Source organism: Chelon labrosus (genome assembly GCF_963514085.1).
Source record: "Chelon labrosus genome assembly, chromosome: 19".
NCBI classification, from domain to species: Eukaryota; Metazoa; Chordata; class Actinopteri; order Mugiliformes; family Mugilidae; genus Chelon; species Chelon labrosus.
The window spans coordinates 20,604,082-20,624,613 of NC_140352.1; the positions used below are offsets into that span (position 1 = coordinate 20,604,082).

The 20,532-nt window shown below is 42.7% G+C and overlaps 4 protein-coding genes across 4 annotated transcripts; 2 read left to right on the plus strand and 2 right to left on the minus strand.

Moving 5' to 3' along the window:
* Positions 1-2,612: 2,612 nt before the first annotated feature.
* Positions 2,613-5,011, plus strand: LOC311504675 (putative protein MSS51 homolog, mitochondrial). The gene is made up of 5 exons (XM_084567905.1): positions 2,613-2,758; positions 2,875-2,999; positions 3,117-3,680; positions 3,818-3,911; positions 4,725-5,011. The coding sequence occupies exons 1-5, from the start codon at positions 2,637-2,639 to the stop codon at positions 4,927-4,929; spliced, it is 1,110 nt and encodes a 369-aa protein (XP_084424031.1). The 5' UTR covers positions 2,613-2,636; the 3' UTR covers positions 4,930-5,011.
* A 550-nt stretch (positions 5,012-5,561) lies between these two features.
* LOC311504130 (myeloid-associated differentiation marker-like protein 2) lies at positions 5,562-6,490 on the minus strand. The gene has a single exon (XM_084567124.1). It carries the CDS (start codon positions 6,487-6,489, stop codon positions 5,647-5,649), a length of 843 nt encoding a protein of 280 aa, XP_084423250.1. The 5' UTR covers position 6,490; the 3' UTR covers positions 5,562-5,646.
* Positions 6,491-8,153: 1,663 nt separating this feature from the next.
* LOC311504225 (myeloid-associated differentiation marker-like protein 2) lies at positions 8,154-9,414 on the minus strand (the record flags this gene model as incomplete). Its single annotated transcript, XM_084567238.1, has 1 exon — positions 8,154-9,414. Exon 1 carries the CDS (start codon positions 9,048-9,050, stop codon positions 8,154-8,156), a length of 897 nt encoding a protein of 298 aa, XP_084423364.1. The 5' UTR covers positions 9,051-9,414.
* A 568-nt stretch (positions 9,415-9,982) lies between these two features.
* Positions 9,983-17,874, plus strand: cog7 (component of oligomeric golgi complex 7). The gene is made up of 17 exons (XM_084566999.1): positions 9,983-10,477; positions 12,087-12,235; positions 12,467-12,583; positions 12,779-12,947; positions 13,032-13,114; positions 13,207-13,329; positions 13,411-13,609; positions 13,694-13,821; positions 13,925-14,079; positions 14,182-14,298; positions 14,411-14,476; positions 14,976-15,162; positions 15,280-15,420; positions 15,573-15,656; positions 15,821-15,935; positions 16,828-16,971; positions 17,130-17,874. Exons 1-17 carry the CDS (start codon positions 10,312-10,314, stop codon positions 17,294-17,296), a joined length of 2,310 nt encoding a protein of 769 aa, XP_084423125.1. The 5' UTR covers positions 9,983-10,311; the 3' UTR covers positions 17,297-17,874.
* The last annotated feature ends 2,658 nt before the right edge of the window (positions 17,875-20,532 follow it).

Genomic DNA, 20,532 nt, shown 5'->3' on the forward strand with positions numbered 1-20,532 from the left:
GATAAAATAGATAAAAACGTAACATGAGAAAAATAGATTAAACACACACATTGTGGATACTTGTTTGCACTTAATCATACTCTACATTTCCTGAGTAACTTGAAAGGTAACTCCTTTAGTCCTTTTTAATTGTATATGACGGTTCCAATGGAGCGCTGTTTATTAATTGTACAGTTTTGGACTACTTCGCATTAAGCCGGTCCGCTATTGTCTGCCAGGCTTTCTCGCGTTCTTTAATTATGGCAATAGTATTGCCTTTTTTCATATTGAGTCTTTCACCTCTTCGTAAAGCTGCATCAGGAGCTGTTGTTCCGCGGCTGTGAAATATGACGCGCGACTTGTATCTATGTTCTCATCAGTGATTCTGTGAGCGATCGCGAGGTCTGTTTAAGTATCCCGTGAACGCGCACTTATCCCAGCTATCTTCATCTGGTTTAACATAGCCGCGCCTTTTAATCCTGGTTCGGCAAACGTGCAACCAATTAAACCAGGATGCGCCGAGCAGGCTAAGTCAAGCCGCGCTTGCTCAATTATCCTGGATTTCTTTATTCTAGTTTTGTGCAATACCCCTCAGGTCAACACCTTGTGCTGTTTTTCATGTTTTTTTAGTTGTTCCTAAAGCCTTTTTGTGTGTGTGCCTGTGTCAGGCTGCATCCTGCTGGGAATGGCTGCTGCCATCAAGGAGTGTCATTGCTATGGGGTGGGGGTGTCTGGTCTGGTCTAGGTGGGTGCTACATGTCTAAGTAACAGCTACATGAATGCCAGGCCCAAAAGTTTCCAGCGGAACATTGGATTGTCACAAGACGGTCAATGTTATTTACTTCTCCTGTCAGTGGTTTTAATGTTGTGGCTGATCTGTGTAATAGAGAACTCTTTTATTAGCCTGTATTAGTGTGGGTTGGACATATTGTCATGTAGTTTCAGGCCTGTCATTGTATCAGACTGGCAAAAGAGAGGAAGTTCAGCAAGAGTCAATGGTAAAAACAAAATATATAAACACAATAAAACAAACAAAAAGTAAAATGTGGAACTTCTTAAATTCTATCAATTATGTATAAATGTAAATTAAATTTACTTTAATTTAAATGTACCTACTCTGAGAGTTTTGTAATGGAATTTAGTAGCTGGAAGGATCCTTTTCATGTGTTTGCGTTCTAGGGTAGATCATACTCTCAAGAGTGAAAGTCTACTTATGCAAACCGTACTGCAACAAGGAGAGATCTAGTGGGAGTGCAGACTGAACATTTATGAAGCATGAGCATGCAACGAGCATGCAGAAGAATATAGGCACATGCTGAAGATCACTGGACAAGACGTGGAGAAGGAGGTGATTCTGACAGCGTGGGAAAGTGGAAGATGGGAATGTGAGGAGGCAGATCTTTCTTACTGAACTTTCACCTAAGCTTCATTTGATAAAGCACAGAAAATATCAATCAAGAAACATGTAAAGTTGCTTCATTATGGGATCCGGTCTAATCCCAATGATCTTCTCACATGCAGTAAAGCAAGTATTCCTATGTGGCTATCTTGGGTTATATATTACTAACCCAAATGATGAAATTAAGCCTGGGTTTATAGTTTAGCTTTTTTTATTATTATTATTTGTAAATGTTGAAAATAACTAATAATGCTTTGTCATGACACTGATGCCACTTTGTACTATTGGTGCCTTAACAGTGCGACACTGACCTCTTGTGGATAAATGTGGCAGAAGCACACAGAGTGAGGGAAGACTTGGTTAAGGGGTTAAGTAGGGTTAAGGGGTCCAGACTATGTCTTGGTGGGTCAGCACTAAAAATTAATTAACCAGTGTTTTTAAAACCATGCAGAAATATGTTATTAAGCATTAAACTCTGGTTAGAGGTAGCTCTGTTCGATTGTATCCTACAGTTATTGTTTGGCTTATGGCATTTTCTCACTGCAAAACTTGCCTTTGTGTGTTTTTATTCACCAGTTGTATACAGGGGGCTTCCTCTTGCCAAGTCAGGAATTCTCTAGACTTGTCAGACCTTTCTAGAAGGCAGAGCACAGGTGCTATATCTGGCACCGCAGCCCCCCGGTAGGCCGCTCACATATCAAACCAACCGGAGGAGCAGCGAGGGAAAGCAGCAGAGCAGCTCCTGTGTCATTCACACAACATAAAAATGACAGAAACAGAGAGGTGAGTGGAGCTAGTTTGATTCTAGACCTGATTGCTGCCTCATTTAGTTTTGGAGCACATTTCAGAATCTAAAGTTTGCCTAAAAAATGACAGGCGTGTGAAGCCATGAGGGGATAGAACCTCCATGTGCTTGTTAACAGAGGCAGCCTGACATTTGAATGGCATATTGAGATTGTAGCCAGCGCACACTGTTTTGTTGCTTTTGTTCATGGGTTCCCCGCTGTTCTCCTCACTTTCTGTCTGAGTTGTCACCATTGAGTTTCAAGCCGCATGCCTGCAACGCGTTACTCAACAGCATAGCCTAGCAAATGCCTCGGTCTAAGAATAGAAGAGCATGACCCCTGTAGACCACTATTCACTTCTGAGGACAGTTTAACTAGACAGGATATTAGGCGTGTTTATAGCTGTTACTCAGCATCATTCATTCTGTTTTAACCCCCTTTCCAGACCTGTACCGGAGACCAAAACTAAACCCATGGCCTTCCGGTCCCAGAAAGAGATGTTTGAGAAGATGGAGGAATCGTTCAAAGTCTGTGCTTGCTGCGAGAAGCGGCAAAATCAGCTTTCAAACCCGCAGAGCCTGAAGCGTTGTGCCAGGTAAATGCACTTTTTTTTTTATTTTTTTTAAATCCATCCTTTTCACTCTCTGTGCTACCAAGATAATACTTTCATCAAAGTTAGGGATTTACTTGTTCTATCATCTCTGTGCCCAGGTGTCTAAATGTTTACTACTGCTGTAAAGACTGTCAGAAGAACGACTGGTCCAAACACAAGAAGTTCTGCCCACAGCTGCGTCTGGCCGCCATCGACAGAGTTGTGGAGTGGCTTGCGATTAAAGGTATTAAGAAAGGAGTAGAGTATTTCTTTTACTACTACTACTAAATGTATATGTCATAGAAAGAGCGCCGTCTGCTTTCAAACTACTAAGCTTTGAATTTTTCCCTTCCATCATCAGGAGACCTTCCATTCCCTACAGAAAAATGGTCAAAGCCGCAGTCAGAGGTCAAAGGTTGGGACGACTGGCTTGCCATGCAGGGAGACCTGACAAAGCGCCTCGAGCCCATTTTAAACGGTGCAAACATGAAAGACTTATGGACCAGCGCCGGCAGGCCTCGGCCCAGCGACGATGACCTGAAGCAGGCCCTGTGGAGGGTCTGCAGTGAGTTCTTCTCCAGGCCGCTGACAATCGCCTGGGGGATGAGGCTGTTTGGTCTGAACCCTTACTCCAGACCTCTCACCATTCACCTGGTGGGAGCGGGCCAGAGTGAGACGCTGGCAGCCAGGCTGAGCGACTACGACGAGCTGAACAACATGTTCCCCGGCCACCAGGGCATCGTGATAGTCATGGTGGGGCCAGAGGTGGTAGACGGCCCCATCGTGAGGCCTCCTCTTAGAGAGTCTGGACCCAAGCAGAAAGTCTACATCAGCGCCTACAAGGGACTCTACCATCAGTTCTGGGAGGATGTGGTGGAGAAAGAGGAAGCGGCTAAGCCAGACCTGGTGGTTGGATTTAATCCTGGTGAGCACAAAATATATGAATCCTTCTACACACTGTTGTGCTGCTGAGAAGGAGATCGTTAATCATTCTCTCTCTCTCAAACTCTCTGTGATTCTTCTGTGTGATTATTTTTTTTTTGTCTGTATGTCTGTATTAAGGGTTTGATGCCAGTCAAGGCCTGGACCAAGGTTGGCTTCCAACACTTCTGCTCCTCAGGGATTACGAGATTCCTTCTCTGTTCACTGCTCTCGGGTGAGTGATCACACAAGCTGTGGCCTTTCTGTACTGCATATATGGAGATGATTATTATACGTTGTTGGAAAGTACATTTGCAACATTAAAGTTTTATTGCTTCCTTTCTTCATTCACTAGAGGAAATACTCTACTGTTATCTGATATGTTTTAGGTTTTATTTTTGGCTTGCATTAAATACATAGCAGCGTAATCACTTCAATTATGCAAAACCATGTAAAGCAGTTCAACTTTCGTCCTCCACAACATTAAATGCACAGTGCCGTTTTAATTAACTGTAAGTACATAAATCATAAGTCTCATTCTTATGAACACCTTGAGGGTATGTCTTCAAATCTTGTGTAAATATTCATGTGAACTTGAGGGTGAAGTGATTCGATTTTGGAGGTCAAAGGTCAATGGACAAGATCACTGGGGCCTCACAAAACACGTTTGCACCCATGCCTCTAGTATTTGCCTTCTAACGATGGAAGTGATGACATTTTAATAGCCAAAAGCTTAAAAGTCAACATCAACGTAATGCTTTATTAAATTCCAAAAGTCTGCACTGCATCTATTAAATGAGTCTGGGCAGACACTGCTGTAAAGTGCACATTGACTTGTGGAAGCTGCATAGTAGTAATTCTAGTTTGCATTACTGTGCAGTTTCGCAGAGGAATCGGAGTATGCAAATGTACCAAAGGTTTGATGAATGTATTACCTCCACCCAGCCTTTATCGTGGCGCTTTCTTTTCACTGAGACTAATTGTGTTCAAGATACACAGCCACATCTGCACACAGCTCATGTAATATCTACTCTTCCTCCGCTTGTAGCGAGACAGAGATGACGTACTCCCTGCAGATCCTGCTGGAGTTGGAGATGGACATGAAGGGAAGCGGGGCCAACCCCTTCGGGTCGCTGAAGCCTGAAGTGTTGGGCATGTGCCTCAACAAGCCTCCCGTCTACTGCAACTCCCACTACTTCTGTTTCCAGGGTCTGCTGGAGACTGTGGAGTTTGAGGAACCAGAGGAGGCCTGAAGGAGCGAAGTGCATGCACAGACGCCCTGTTGTCTTTTTCTACTGGAACTCTCTTTGGACTGTGAAGTTTAATTTTTATATATATATATAGGAGTTATTATGCTGTAAAAATCACGTACAGGTGTGGAAATACTTGTGTTTTATTTGTAACTAAAAAGCCAGTAACCTTTTACTTGGTGGATACATGTGTGCATGTAACATTTGCATTCGCTATCTCAGTTCCCCGGCATGAAACTGCCACAGTTGTGAGATTTGCATATATTGTCTCTGAGCTTATGTTATGTTTGCAGAAAGGCAATAAAACTTTGAAGTAATACTCACATGCCTGCTGACATTTGAAAGTTACACTAACAATATGTTCAAATGAATAAGACCACTCTGGTTGAACACAGCTTTGCTTCTCTTTTATAGGCATCATCTAAAATACATTCTTATATCACTTTAAATACTGAACATTTAGCAAAATAAAATAATCTTTTTAGTAACATGTAAGAGGCCTTACTTCCTTTACTTGCACAATTACATGCTGGATCGCTGGATTTATTATCCATTTTATTTGTTTATTTTAGGATAGATAGGACAAAGTTTGGGCTGTAAACTGATTTTTGCTTTGCATCCTTTATTTCATTACATACAGTACACACAGCTACCGTCTACAGGATATATCCACTTATAAGCAGGTCACAAGCACAAATAAAATCTTGCCACTTCAAATTTCTAGCGAGCTTTGAATGCTAAAACCAGGTCCACGATGTAAAGAACAAGGTTGATGATGGCTCCGATGGTGACAGTATTCACGTCCGCGTAGCCGCACCTTTCACAGGCGTATTGACTGTGCCTGTACAGTTTGTAACCAAAGACGAGCCAAAGAATGATGGCCAGCACGTACAGTACCACCGCCACAATGTCGAACACGAACTCTATCATGCTCAGCCCGAATGGTAGCATAGCCTGAAGGAGCTTGAGCAGATTGAGAATTATGATGATCACAGTGACCAGGAGGCAAACGAAAAAAATGATGATGCAGCATATCGTCCAGAAAGGCTTATATGTCCAGTCCCTGCTTATTAAGAAGTCCAAGGCAGCGCTGAGAATAATACATGCTATGAAAGCCTCTGCTTTGCGGAGGATTCCTCTCACTGTGGCAAAGTAGCCACTGGGACACTTCATTTTTTGCATCACACCGTCGACCCAGAAGATCACAGTGGCGATGAGTGAGAAGATGAAACACAGGATGCTGCCGACGCACGAGAGGCAGAGAAAGATGGCTCCGAAGATGATCGTGGCAGAGGTGATCATCACGGCACACAGCAGGGTCAGGCCGCAGGACAGGTCATCCCAGTTGGGGAGTATGGCAACCAGGAGGATGTTCCACTTCATAGCCTCCATCACGAGCAGAACCAGAGGCACGATGATGCAGAAAACCCACACAAACTCACACCAGACACCCCACGGACTCACCATCCTGCCTCTGAAGATGACCACGAGGAGAGCCAGAGTGCTGAAAATTATTTCCAAGAGGCGCAAAATGGCCTTGGGACTTTTGAACGGGCCGCACATGATGATGCTCAGTTTCCAGAAGCCAAGTAGTGGGGAAAAGCAGCTTCTGTGGGAGATGAAGCGTCTTAATCAGTGGCTGTGGACACGTCCTTCCTTGTCCAGTTCTTATTAGGGGATGGCTTACACGGCATGCAGGTATCAGCTACAGTTCCTTTTATTCAAATGACCTGTTTAATGAGTTGCCCTTCAGACTCTCTGTAAGTTTCCCATGAATAAGAAGGGGAAGGAAGCTGTTGTTGACTCTTGCCTCATTTTAATATGGAGCAGATTGTGTAACCAATCCCCAATTCTTTTTTTTCAAACTGTATTTAGGTGTGGGCGGCACAGTGGCTTGGTGGTTAGCACTGATGCCTCACAGCAAGAAGGTCCAGCTTCCTCCCACCATCCAAAGATGTGCTCTTTAGGTTAACTGGTGATTCTAAATTGGCCGAAGGTGTGCATGTGAGTGTGAATGGTTGTCTGTCTCTCTGTGACCTGTCCAGGGTGTACCCCGTCTCTTGCCCGATGACAGCTGAGGCTTCATCCCCCCGCGACCCTTCACAGGACAGTATGAGTATGAGTATATCTCTTTCATGTGCACACATACACGTCCTCCGTCTTTTTAAGCCCTTTTCATCTTTTCTTAGAGCACCACTATTCATATCCCGGCCCCTTGTGTGTCCGTGGACGACGGATTTCATAAAACGGGGGGTGTGATCATTTGTCGGTAATCATGTTTGCAGTGCAAGCAGTCGTAATGCGTTTTGATATATTTCGCATTTCGAATTCAGTCAAAACAGCACATGAGGAAGTTCAGAAATGAGCCATGAAGAATAATCACACAGCTTGAATCGCAATTCAGGTGTGTTTATTGATAACGCATTGAATTTCACATTTGGTCATAAAAAAGACATTATAATAAAGGACAAGTAATATTCAAATTTGCAACTTTAACATCACATGGAAAGTAAAAAAATGTTTGTCACTACAACTAAGCCCTGACACAGCTGACGCATTTTCTAGATGGACAGCATAAAACTGTGGGTGTAATCATGTGTTAAACTGGCCTTTTAGGTAAATATTTTTTCAACTAAAGTACACAGTGGAGATAAGGAAATGAAGACTACAAATGGATCTTGAAAGCCCCAGTTTGATTGGTGCACAGCTACATACACCGATCAGGCATAACATTATGACCACCTTCCTAATATTGTCTCCCTTGTGCCTCCAAAACAGATGTGACTCAGAGGATGGACATGGGCCTTCTGGGGGTGTCCTGTGGTATCTGGCTACAGAATGATGTAGGCAAATTGGACCCATTTTGAAGGGGGCCGACTGAGGTTTTATTTGAGGAAATGCGGTAATCAAAAGGTGTTGTGATAATGAATGGCCACTAAGGATGAAGACAAGTCAAAATTTGACTGTGCATCCTCCTTGGGCCTTCAGCAATACACCCACCAAGAGCCAATTAGATTGGAAGAACAGTTGACAAGAAAATCAAAGACTAGGCAATCAAACACATACAGAGATTTCTTGTAAGTGACATTGTTTATAAAAACTTAACATATCTAGAAAACTTTGGAGATAAATCTTAATTCCTCTACTTTATGGTTAATGCTGCATGGAGAGACATTTGGCAAAGAAAGAAAGATAGAATTCTGAAGTTTGAAAGAAAAATGAGACGTTTATGTGCGTTTAAAGTCGCAGATACCAAGCAAGGTAAAAATGAGGTCGATTGTGAAAAGAATCAGATTCACATATGTCAGAAATGCAACCATAAACTGAATGGCCCATATGCAGAAACTGGGTGGACAGTCGCTGGGACGCGGATTGTTTCTGAACATGAAAATGGGCCACATGATAGCAGCAAATATGTACAGCACAACAGATATCACCAGGAATATGAACACAAACCTGTCCAGGTTAAAGGGCAAACATTTCTTCAGCTTTTTGAGGATGTTGGTGGCTATGATTATAGGCAGGATGGGAAATGGAATGGCGTACGCTATGACGCATAAGATCAGAGCTGGCTTGTCCCTGTAACCAGTCAGCGAGACAAAAATCATGCAGCTCACAAAGGCCTCCATCACCTTCCAGAATCCAGGTAGCGCAGCCAGGTAGCTCCCCTTCTTCTTATCCAGGATTTTGTCCTTCACCACTTCCAGCAAGTAGACGAATCCACACAGGATAGCAAATATACTCACTATCCAGCCATACAGGCATTTTAGGCAGGCATAGAAGTTTGCATAGGTGATAGCGACAGAGATGGTCATGAGTGAAGAAGACATGGCCATCCCCGTGGTGAAGTCACCCCAGTCCATGCAAAACATATTGAGTATAATGTCAAGCTTAAACATCTCAATCACGGTGATGATGAGGGTCATGATGGCGCAGAAGGCCCAGGCGAACATAGCGTAGTTCCAGTAGGTATGGCTACTCCCTCCTCTGAAGGCGGCCAGGAGAAAGGTGACCAGAGACAGAATGATCTGAGCCATGTGGAGCCCCCCTCGTCCAGACATCAGAGTAGCTGGAGAGAACACCGCCTTGGACAACGTGTCCTTAATATCATCAATTATTCCCATCTCTTTAAATGAGCTGAAGAGCAGTTGTTGTGGATGTCCTCCCGGGAAGCTGCTGGCTGACGTATGTTTGATTTCTGCTGCTTTGCAACCTTCCAGCTGCACTTTCCATGAAGCTTTTTACTGCCTTTATAGTTTGCATAATGTTCATCGGACAGGCTGTATGTAGTGATAATTATCCACTGCATCAGATTAATACTTCTGAAAGCATGACTGTGCGAAGCCACTATTTTAAGAGGATGGATTGCAATTATTATTTGGTGTTTGTATTTTATTTTATATATTGAATCTTTTTTGAATGAAACATTAAATAAAGATGCATGATCCCTAAATAGCAGCAGAAGACGTATTATACCTAATACAAGGTGACGAATGCAGTTTTCTGAATGAACCCACTCTTAGGTCTAAAGAGGGAAATATCCAAAGTGGTTTTAATAGATGCCCAAAGAAAACGCCAGATATTCAGGTCCACCTGGGACTGGTGAGACTGACATGCATGTTTACTAAAAGGAGATCTTAGTTCATGCTGAGGATGTGGAAGAATCATATAATCAAATAGGAATTCATGAAAATTATAACAAAATTTGTTCATTTTTTAAAATGTAGTTTATACAAGCACTATACATGTGATGCATACACTGATATTTATACTTATAATACAACTGATGATGTTAACGTATTACATAACCCAGACATAAGGATTACCTGAAAATCAAGTTAAGGATGCAGTTAAACAAGTTTTCACGTTTCTGCACGGACATGTTTACGTGTGACACGACTTTAAGCTGGTCGTTTCAGTTTTACCTATTTTTATTTATTTATTTTTTCAGTCGAGGAACAGTATTTATTAATTTTAAAAAAGGAAAATTATTCGTTTCGTGGGGACAAAGTATATATTGTTTTATTATTTTTAACAAGTAGGTCCATTGTGTTGGCATTTGTTTGCGGGGAAGGTAAATAGAAAGCACAAGAGGAAGTTGTTGTCACTGTCAGTAGAACTGCTAGCATTTGGAAATATGATTTAACTTTTCTCCTTTTGAAGCCGTAAACCTTTAAAAAACAACTCTGGAGGAGGCGGTCGCTTTGCTGGAACTATATTTAGTCGTAATGGTTATTTCATTTTCCTGGGCTATTTATTTTATATTTGTGTCGAAGCCGTTGTTGGGGAAAAATTAGCCAGCCCGTCGCTAGCAATGGGTCGATGACACCGACTGCACCAGAAGAGTTTGAGTGAACACCACCCAGGTTGTTGCTCTGGTGAAGGATGGATTTCTCCAAGTTCCTGGACGATGATTTTGATGTGAAAGACTGGGTGAACGGCGCCTTCAAGGTGGTGCAGAAGGACGCGCCGGGGAAAGCAGACACACACGCAGCTACACTGGTCATGAAACTGCAGCTGTTCATCCAGGAAGTCAACAATGCTATCGAGGGTGAGTTTAACTTAACTACTACCACTTAATGTATTTATATATTGCTACTGTCAGAGTTCTCTCTTGATAGCTAGCTTCCGCTAGGTGACACCTAGCTAATGCAGGGTAATGTAAGAGTCCTGCAATACTCCGATCAGCCACAACATTAAAACCACTGACAGGAAAAGTTAATAACATTGACCATCTTGTGACAATGCAATGGCATTGCATTGGCATTCATGTTGATGTTACTTATACCACATGTACCACCTACCTAGACCAGACCAGGCACCCCCACCCCATAGCAATGACACTCCTTGATGGCAGCAGCCGTCCCCAGCAGGATGCAGCCTGACACAGACACACACATAAAAACAGTTTAGGAACAACTAAACAAAAAAAACATGAAGAACAGCACAAGGTGTTGACCTGGCCTCCAAATTCACTCGATCCCAAACTGATCAAGTATCAGTGGGATGATCCACAGAGGCCCCTCCCCTCAACCCATAGGACCCAAAGGCCCCCACTAACAACATTCTGTAGCCAGACACCACAGGACACCCTCAGAAGGACCATGTCCATTCTCTGATGAGACACAGGGGAGACCTACACAATATTAGGACATAATGATCATAATGTTATGCCTGATCAGTGTTAATGCTACCCATTTGACTTAAATGGAGGGCTGTTTTATTTTGTTCATATATGGAAGAATAAATGTTAGAAAAAACTTTCAGTGTAACTAAAATGCAACTCTACTTGGTGGGGAGTTTAGGTTTTTATTTCAAAGCATCCGTAGGTGGTTCCGACCTGAAACACATGACTAAGGTCTGTTAACAAGCCACTACTCACATGCATATCTCAGTTTCTCTGTATGAGAGTCTTATCAGGAAATAAATGTAAATACTAAAATAACGGATTTCACTATTAAAAATGATTAAATGAGCTTTTTGCATTTGCAGAAATACATTTGATGCAGAAACCAGAGTGGTCATGAACAGTGACCTGTAAATAGTTTTGTTATTATATAGCTATCCATATTGCATCCTAACAGTACATAGACTGAGGATTATAGACTAATGTGCCATTAGGTTTTTAATTAATTGTTCTGTCCGCTAAATGGCACAGTGTTCAAAATGTCCAGATTCTGCAAATATTCAGCGAGCTACCACGTGGGACAAAGAGGAAATGCATAAGATCATTATGTCTGATAAGCTGGAAAAAGCAAGCATGTGACAATGAATGATCTAGATATTAGCTGATTATATTCTGTCTACTGATTCATCTTCAGCTCGTGTCCAGGAAAATGGTGTCCCTGTTTAGAAAATATTGTTTTAGATTTTCCACCGTTTCAATTTAAGCAAAGATAATTAGGACTAGAGCAATATTTTGACTCCATTTACATGGAGTGACTAATGAGTAAGAAGCACAGAGAAATCTAGCTTTTGCCTGAAAAATTATGACAGTAAAAAAATTCTTTCATTTAAAATTAAAATTTCCTTGAGGCTTTGACTCAGGATTATCGAGGTAACATTTAGCTCTTGCACTCGTTTCCAAACAGTTTCCAAAAATTGTAATTTCTTGTGTTTTGTGATAGTTGAATAATTGCCGACTGTGTATCATTGTGTAGAGAGCAGTAATCAAGCCCTTCAAAATATGCCCCGAGTGCTACGAGATGTGGAGGCTCTGAAGCAGGAGGCTTCCTTCCTGAAGGAGCAGATGGTCCTCGTCAAAGAGGACATCAAGAAGTTTGAGCAAGAAACAGTACAGTCCATGCAGGTGTGTGAGCAGCTCCACAACTATACTTAAAGCATATTCATGATTTGCAAGCACTGTGTTGGTTCAATGACGTGAATCTACAAAATGACATTCCTGATGTGATGTTATTGAAACATGTTGTATCTTTGATAGTAAGAACTGTAACAGTATGACAGAATCGTGAAACATGTAGGCTGATCTGATGATATTTTTTCGCTTGAATGGTTCATTTTGTGGATAATAATTAATCAGGTCCTGGTGGAGATAGATCAGGTGAAGGGTCGCATGCAGCTGGCAGCTGAAGCCCTTCAGGAGGCAGACAAATGGAGCACACTGAGTGCAGACATCGAGGAAACCTTCAAAACACAGGTACAAATGAAAGAAGCTGCCAGAAGACTTCACTTGTTATGTTTTTGTCTAGCTTCTTTCTTAGTGGTCATGGACTTTTGCTACTCCTCTCGATCCTTATGATATGTCAGACGTAAAGGACATAAAGTACAGAATTTATTGTGTGGACATTTATTGTGTAATAATAATAACTAACAATGTTCTGTGTGTTTCCAGGACTTTGCAGTAATTTCCTCCAAGCTGACCAGCATGCAGAACAGCCTGGCCATGCTGGTGGACACACCAGACTATTCTGAAAAGTGTGTCCATCTGGAGGCTCTAAAAAACAGACTGGAGGCCATGGCCAGCCCACAGATAGTTGCAACTTTTAATTCCATGTCAATAGGTGAGAACTCTGGTGAGAGGTTGTCTTCACCATAGTTAGCTTTCAGTCTGCTCCAAGTTTACATACTTTATTCCCTCTCTGCAGACCAAGCCAAGCTGTTTGTTAAAGTCTTCACAGAGATAGACAGAATGCCTCAGCTTCTTGCGTACTACTACAAGTGTCACAAGGTGGGGGCTACGGGTCATTAATGATTGAATGAGCTATCACAAAATCCATTTACGTAAGGCATGTGAATGAATATGTGTTTTGACATCTCCAGGGCCAGTTGGTGAGCATATGGCAGGATCTCTCTCAGAGCGAGCTCAGTCTGAATCAGCAGCTGGCTGAATTCTACGACACCTTGCTCTCCAATTGGCATGCTCAGCTCCAGTGGAGTAGCCAGGTGAGACACACCAAGATAGAGACACTTCATTGGTTTTATTTCAAGATCCGACGCTAACCCGTTATTTGAAAATTTCTGCAGGTGTTCAAGAACCCTTATGAAGTGGTGACAGTGCTGCTGATCCAGACGCTGGGGGCCATGGTGCCGTCGATCCCCGTGTGCCTGAGTACGGCCATGGAGCGGGCAGCCCAAGAACAGCGTCTGGACACTCTGCTGGAACTCCATCACACTACGTCCACATTTGGACACAACCTGGAGGCTGCTATGCTGCCACATTTGGGTATGTGCATAGACAAGACATGATTGTAGATACTGACAATGTGGGAAGATATGTTCTTATGTTCTTCCTGTGCTTCCTCCCCAGGTGAGAATAACCTACTGAAGGTGAATGAGCTGGTCTGTGCGCTGTACGATCCCTATAAATCTTATCAGCTGCAGTATGGAGATCTGGAGGAAGCTCACCTCCTCATCCAGATCAGCGCTGTACCTTTGGTTAGACAACTCGGTCATATACACAGACACTCAAGATTAGATTTACTAAAACCACAAATCGATTTATATGCCAACTCTTGTTTGACACTTCTCTTGTTTTTAGGAACACGGAGAGGTAATTGATTGCGTAGAAGAGTTGAGCCACTCTGTAGGCAAGTTGTTTGGCCTGGCTAGCGCTGCTGTGGACCGCTGTGTCAGACTGACTGATGGACTTGCTGTGTGTGGCCTCCTCAAAGCCCTCAAAGCCCTCTTCACCAAGTAAACACCCCTTTCGCAGTATATTAAGCCTTTATGCATTACTTATTTTTGTGTATGTGCTTAATGTTTTCATCGCCTCCTTTAATGCTGTGATTATTCTAGGTATGTGTCAGACTTCTCCACGACGCTCCAGTCAATCAGGAAGAAATGTAAACTTGAGGATACGCCGAGTTCCTCTGTTTTCCAGGAGGACTGGACAGCCTTCCAGAACTCTGTCAGGTGAAGGATGTTTTCTTTTGATTTGCAATAATTTAATTGGATTGCAAATCATTACACAGAAAAGTCTTTACTGTTTCTGTATTGTTTTTTTTTTTTGTTTTTTTTTTTGCAGAATCATCGCCACATGTGGAGAACTACTCAGACAATGTGGGGCCTTTGAGCAGCAGCTGTCAAACAAGTGAGAGAAATGTTAAAGTGGCAGTCTTAATGGTCTTATTCTGTCACCAAATGTAGTCATAAAATGGAGTTTGTGCCTAAGGTCCATTGATGGACTTATTTGAAAGTCCAGATTTCAGAATCTGGGTGTCTGAGGGCACAGAATTACCCAAAAAAATGGCTTGTGCAGAGCCAATAAAAACCTAAACTCCCCACCAGTCTGTTAGAGCTGAAGGAGCTACTTGGATCAGTGGTGACACTTCTTCAAGAAACCCAATAATCCAGTCGCCCTTGTTTCTGCTTTGTGTTTTTGGATGTACCTAGATGACTGAAAACCTTCAGACACCTGGAGCATTTATTGCTCTAAGTGACGCTTAAGAAAACAAAACGTTATTACTGTATTTTTATCCGATTTCCCCTTGAAAGCATTGCTCTCATCTGTCAGTGAGCGCACTGCCATGAGGCACGTTTTCATTTTTTAAGCAAATGCGTGCATTCTTTGTGATCTATCTTTCTGATAGGATCCTGGGCACTGCAGGTAAGTATTTGTCAGAGTCGTACAGCCCACGCAGCCTGGCTGGCATCCAGGAGGTGAGCTCCGGTGAGAGGAAGAGCGGCACCAAGAACCCTTGGCAGGAATACAACTACCTTCAGAGGGGAAATGTGGCTGAATACAACAACCTGATGGAGGTTCTCTATTCATTAAAGGTATGGTGCAGGGCTTGGTGTCACATTCTCTGTAGATACCTTTCTCTGAAGGCAATTGTTGGTTCATCAAGAGCCCTGTGCAGCTGTTTCTGTTATTTCTTCCTCCTTGTCTTGCAGGAGAAGGGCACAGGTAACTCCAGCTTGTTAGCAGAGCCCAGAACAGCTCTGACCAGACTCAATCAGCAAGCCAACCAGCTGGCCTTCGACTCCGTCTTCCTGCAGATCAAACACCAGCTCTGCCTCGTGTCCAAGATGGAGGTGATTACGTGTCAGGTTTCTAGGTTATTTGATTTCAGACGAGGATAGATATGATTTGAGCGCACGAGTGCTGAGAGCTTTTAGATTGTGCGTTTGAGCCTGTTTCAATGTGATCTCATTCTGTTTGATTTGTGCTCCCTGTTTGTGTTAAGAGTAAAGAAGCACCTGGTTTTGGAGAGAGCTACACTGAAGACCTGCCTACTTTCAGCCTGTCGCCCCAAGAATACATTACAAATGTTAGTCAGGTTTGAATATAATGAAGACTGTCACATTCTGTTCATAATAATAATAATAGATAAAATGATTTTGTGCATCACAGACCAGGTGAAAAAAAGACTAATGTGATATGGTTAAGTGTTTTTTGTCACCAGATGACATGACTTTATTTTCGTCCACATAGATAGGACAGTACCTGATGTCTCTGCCTCTCCACTTGGAGCCTTTCGTGACGCAGGAAGATCCAGCTCTAGAGATGGCCTTACATGCTGGGAAGCTGCCTTTCCCTCCAGAGCAAGGTTATTACTAGAGATTTTCTTCGCTGTTTAATTCTTTCCACAAACTTCAAATTCAGAACGAAGAAAATACTTGAAATGTCCTCTAACATTAGCTAGCAGGCTAGGATTTTAAAACTCCTGTAGTCTTGGCTAGGGATGTCCCAGTCAAATCTTTTTGCTCCCTGATTCAATGGCGACTTTTTAATATTCAGTATTGGCCCATCCGAGTCCCAATCCAATCTTAAATAAACAAAATTCCCTCCCCTGGACATTCATAAAGGCTTCTCTTATCTTAGTTGTATTCTTTGTAGTTGCCTTAGTTGCAGAAGCTCCAACAGATGGTTAAAACTTTCTCTCTCTACTACAGAAATGTGCTGGTCATCCAACGCCATAAACTCCATAACCTCCTCTGTAATATATTTTGCGTTGACTTTGTCTCAAGGAAACTTTTCTCTTCTTATTGCAGTGTTTAGTGTTTCCTTGTTGTTTCAGTCTCTGCCTGAGTCTATTTGACGTACTGTGGTTTTTCAGCTTGGCAAATCAAGTTGGTACTATTGAATGATGAACGATCTGACTTTATTTTCTAGAGTAAAGTACTTCTACACAGCAGACATGTTTAGCTGCGTGTTTTTTCTTCTTGGGTTCTTGGCAGCTTTGATGCCTGCCAACCGCCACTACAACAGAAGAAGTCATCTTTGCTATTTTTGTTTATGGTAGACCTGAAATAAATATCCAGATAACAGATTGGGCTTGACTGAAGCCCGATACCGATTCAATTTGATCATTTTAATAATGCCTGGACTCGTCCAGATACCGATCGGGACATTCCTAGTCTTAGCCCAGCTTATCTCTCGTTCACTTCACTCCTTGTGAACGGCTCCACTTTTGAAACCCCACCTTCCTTCTCTCTTAGGTGATGACCTTCCTGAGCTTGACAACACAGCGGACTATTGGTTGGGCTCCATTGCTCGGGCGACCATGCAGACCTACTGTGATGCCATTTTGCTTATCCCTCAACTCGGCACCCGTTCCACTAAGCAGCTGGCCACCGATATTGGTACAGTAACCTGAAATGCTGGACACATTTAATCCCATACGGCACCTTCGCAAAATAGTGACATAGGATTAAATTGTAATCGGTGGTTAAGGTGAGCATCATTTATCTTAATGTGTATCAGTTCATTTGAGTTGACGACTCCTGTTTCTGCTCCACAGACTACCTGAGCAACGTGATGGATGCCCTGGGCCTGCAGCCCTCACGAGCCCTGCAACACATAGTCACACTGCTTAGAGCTAAACCAGAAGATTACAGACAGACCGCCAAACTGCTGCCTCGCAGACTGGCCGCCACCATCGCTGCGCTCAGGTGCATCGACTACTAACAACAAGGGGGAAGTCCTCCATAGGTACAGTGACTCCCAGAGCAGCACTGGAGATTACCTGTGATATTAATACTAGCTCTGTTTACACTTCCTTGAATCTCAAATTTGCTAAGAGTGATTCTCACTTAGGGCGGCAGCATTTCAAGACATTTCTCTTGATAAGTAGAGATTCAGGGGAATGTTAAGAGACTGAAATCAGGGGGGTTCTGACCTTTTTCACTGACCGTGATGTTGATCGGAGTGTGACTTTAAATGATGTCTCGCCAGTGATAATGCCTTCCGGTCAAGGCAAAAGGTGAATGTGTCTTGACTTCTCATTTTTATTCTCTGCATTTCTATGGTAAGGAGGGTCTGTGTCAGAGCATTTTTCACCTATTTCATCAATATATTTGACATACTAATATAATTAATCAATTCAGTTAAGCTAGAGTAATATTTCTGATATGGGCTGTATTGATTTCTGTTCTTTCTATTGGCGTCGTAGTGACTGGACTAATCATTTCTCCATGTAGACATTTTTCCATATGTTTTTTCATGCAGTATCACGACAATATGTACATAAAACATTGACATCAACAATGAAAAGTATCTTGTTGTGTTTTTTTTTTTTTTTTTTGGAAATAGTTCAACTTTATGTTTGACCTTTTCCCTGTATAACTTAATCCCACAGTGGTGAACTGTCTGTGTGTGATATCTAAAAAGGTTTTAAGTTAACTGATGCTGAATGTGTTCAAGTCATGAAAATTGCCTTGTCTGTCACAGTTAATTGTCGTGGGAATTCAGGATGAATAGAAGACTTTACTGTGACACACACATAAGACTCCTGACTGAGAAGAAGCACTGCTTAAAATCGTACTATTTTAGACTACAAGATGAAGTCATAATCAGAGATGCTCCAGTTTCTCCAGTTGGTATCGATATTTGCCTTGTTGACTGCTATCGGACTATCAACGTATAAAAAACGGTTGTGTTTCATCAATTTTGAGCTGGCTTGTTGAGACACAAACAGCTGTATTTGCATCTAAAGTAACTAATTATGTATATTTAGTTGCTTTTTTTTTATGTTATTGCATTTAGTTAAATGTTTCACCAAAATATTTACTGTTGGGGTGTGGATGTATTAAAGACAATCTCAGTTTCCTACTCAAGGAGTTGAGTAGCAGAATAAAAAAGTTTTGAAAAGTTGAAACACACAAAAAAAGGTTTTTCATGTGCAAGGAAATTGCAATGCCAGTATGAAATATTACAAAAAAATGAGTGACTGAATTTGTGCTAAGTTCAAAAATGGTCAAGGTCTGAAACAATGAAACAGTATTTTTTTTTAAAGCTGAGGACAAAACAGGGGATTATTAAAGAGACAAAGGAAAACTATTATCAACCAAATTAATATTTTAAACAAATGTCAGTCCTGAGTTTCACAAACGGTGCATCACTTAGAGATATTAACTGCTGAAATAATGAGTTGCTTAATCAATGCCATTTGTCTAGTATCAGCTTTCAGATGGCAAGGCTTCCTTCTGGCCGGTGATCAGTGATACACTGATCCGGCAAAACATTATAATATTGTGACTCCTCAGAGAATGGACATGGGCCTTCTGACTGAGGGTGTCCTGTGGTGTCTGGCAACAGGATGTTGTTAGTGGGGGCCTTTGGGTCCTATGGGTTGGGGGGGAGGGTCCTCTGTGGATCATCCCACAGATACTTGATCAGTTTGGGATCTAGTAAATTTGGAGGCCAGGTCAACACCTTGTGCTGTTCTTCATGTTTTTTTTAGTTGTTCCTAAAGCGTCTTTGCTTGTGTGCCTGTGTCAGGCTGCATCCTGCTGGGGATGGCTGCTGCCATCAAGGAGTGTCATTGCTATGAGCTGGGGGTGTCTGGTCTGGTCTAGGTGGGTGCTACATGTCTAAATAACATCCACATGAATGTCAAGTCCAAAAGTTTCCCAGCAGAACATTGTATTGTCACAAGATGGTCAATGTTATTTACTTCCCCCCTCAGTGGTTTTAATGTTGTGGCTGATCGACTGAAAAGCCTATGTTAGTGTAGAGCAGACTAAAACAGCAGCACACTGGCTTTAGGTAATTGTGATATGCAATTTGTTTTTCGGATATATTACAAACCAAACCATTAATCCGTTAATGAAATAATTAGTACATTAACTGAAAATAATGACGAGCCGCTGACCTGAATCAGTTTAATGTAAATAAAGCTAATACAAATAGCTGCTTTTGTTTCTAACTCGTCCATTACATAATGATCGGGAACAGTTAAATTAGTAAAGACTGGCAGCAGGCTACGTATTTAACCGATAATTGCTATTTTTATTTTCTATAAATGATGTGATATATTAGTATATCATAATTTCCTCCGGATTGGCTGTGATCGGTGTCCGTGCTGTCCAGAAACGGGGATGGAGCATCCTCCAGCATCACATGCCGCTGTACCTGCTCTCTCCTCCAACATGGACCAGTGTTTGGCCCTGACGTCAGCCGTTACCGCCCTGCCTGCAGTATCGGAGCCTACAGATGAGGATGGAGACTGGAGAAGCGGCCTCGCCGTGAATCCCATCCGGAGGAGGAATTAAAGCGCACCGAGACCCGAGACAAGTGTTGGGGGGGGGGGGAGAGAAAAAAACTTTCGGATGGGGACACCGAAACGTGTACCTTTCACATCTGGCACAAGAAGAGATGCCCAGCAGCCGCGGGACGCGAGGGAGCGGCGGGCTGTGTCGCTCCGGTCGGGGGGTTCCTCAGTTTGGAAGAGCTCCTGTGGAGGCGATTTAGGGAAGACGTCCACCGGGTAAACATCTCCAAACCCCGCCAGCTTTTGACGGAACCGCGGATCTGATCGCTAGAGGTGAAGAGATACCTTTTAAAAGGGTGGAGCTGCGGTTCCTTTAATAAATGATGAGGAATTCCGCTCTAATTGTGGAAGGTGGATTTGATGTTTATGTCTGACAAACACCGACACTCAACCTCAGCGCCTTGTTTTTGTATCCGAACAATGACACAGGTGATGTTATGTCACCGGAGCGACTGCTAGGGACGATGGTGGCCGCTGGCCGGTGCGGGACCACCTCTGGCATTCATCTAAAGCGCCCTGATCGCGGCTCTCCATGGAGGCTGTTTATGCAATCCGACGCAGTGGTTGCAAGTGGGCTGATCTGAAGCTACCCTGCTGCCCGTGAATGATATGATCCCCAGAACTGCCAGGCCTTTTATGTTTCTGTGAAATA

Excerpts from the sequence above, each read along its gene's own strand:
- LOC311504675 (XM_084567905.1), top strand. The coding sequence starts at position 2,637 with ATGGCCTTCCGGTCCCAGAAAGAGATGTTTGAGAAGATGGAGGAATCG. Across the intron at positions 2,759-2,874 it reads AGCCTGAAGCGTTGTGCCAG|GTGTCTAAATGTTTACTACT; the intron begins GTAAATGCACTT and ends CTCTGTGCCCAG. Across the intron at positions 3,681-3,817 it reads GGTGGTTGGATTTAATCCTG|GGTTTGATGCCAGTCAAGGC; the intron begins GTGAGCACAAAA and ends GTCTGTATTAAG.
- cog7 (XM_084566999.1), top strand. The coding sequence starts at position 10,312 with ATGGATTTCTCCAAGTTCCTGGACGATGATTTTGATGTGAAAGACTGG. Across the intron at positions 13,822-13,924 it reads AGATCAGCGCTGTACCTTTG|GAACACGGAGAGGTAATTGA; the intron begins GTTAGACAACTC and ends TCTTGTTTTTAG. Across the intron at positions 16,972-17,129 it reads GCAGCTGGCCACCGATATTG|ACTACCTGAGCAACGTGATG; the intron begins GTACAGTAACCT and ends TCTGCTCCACAG.
- LOC311504130 (XM_084567124.1), bottom strand. The coding sequence starts at position 6,489 with ATGTGCGGCCCGTTCAAAAGTCCCAAGGCCATTTTGCGCCTCTTGGAA.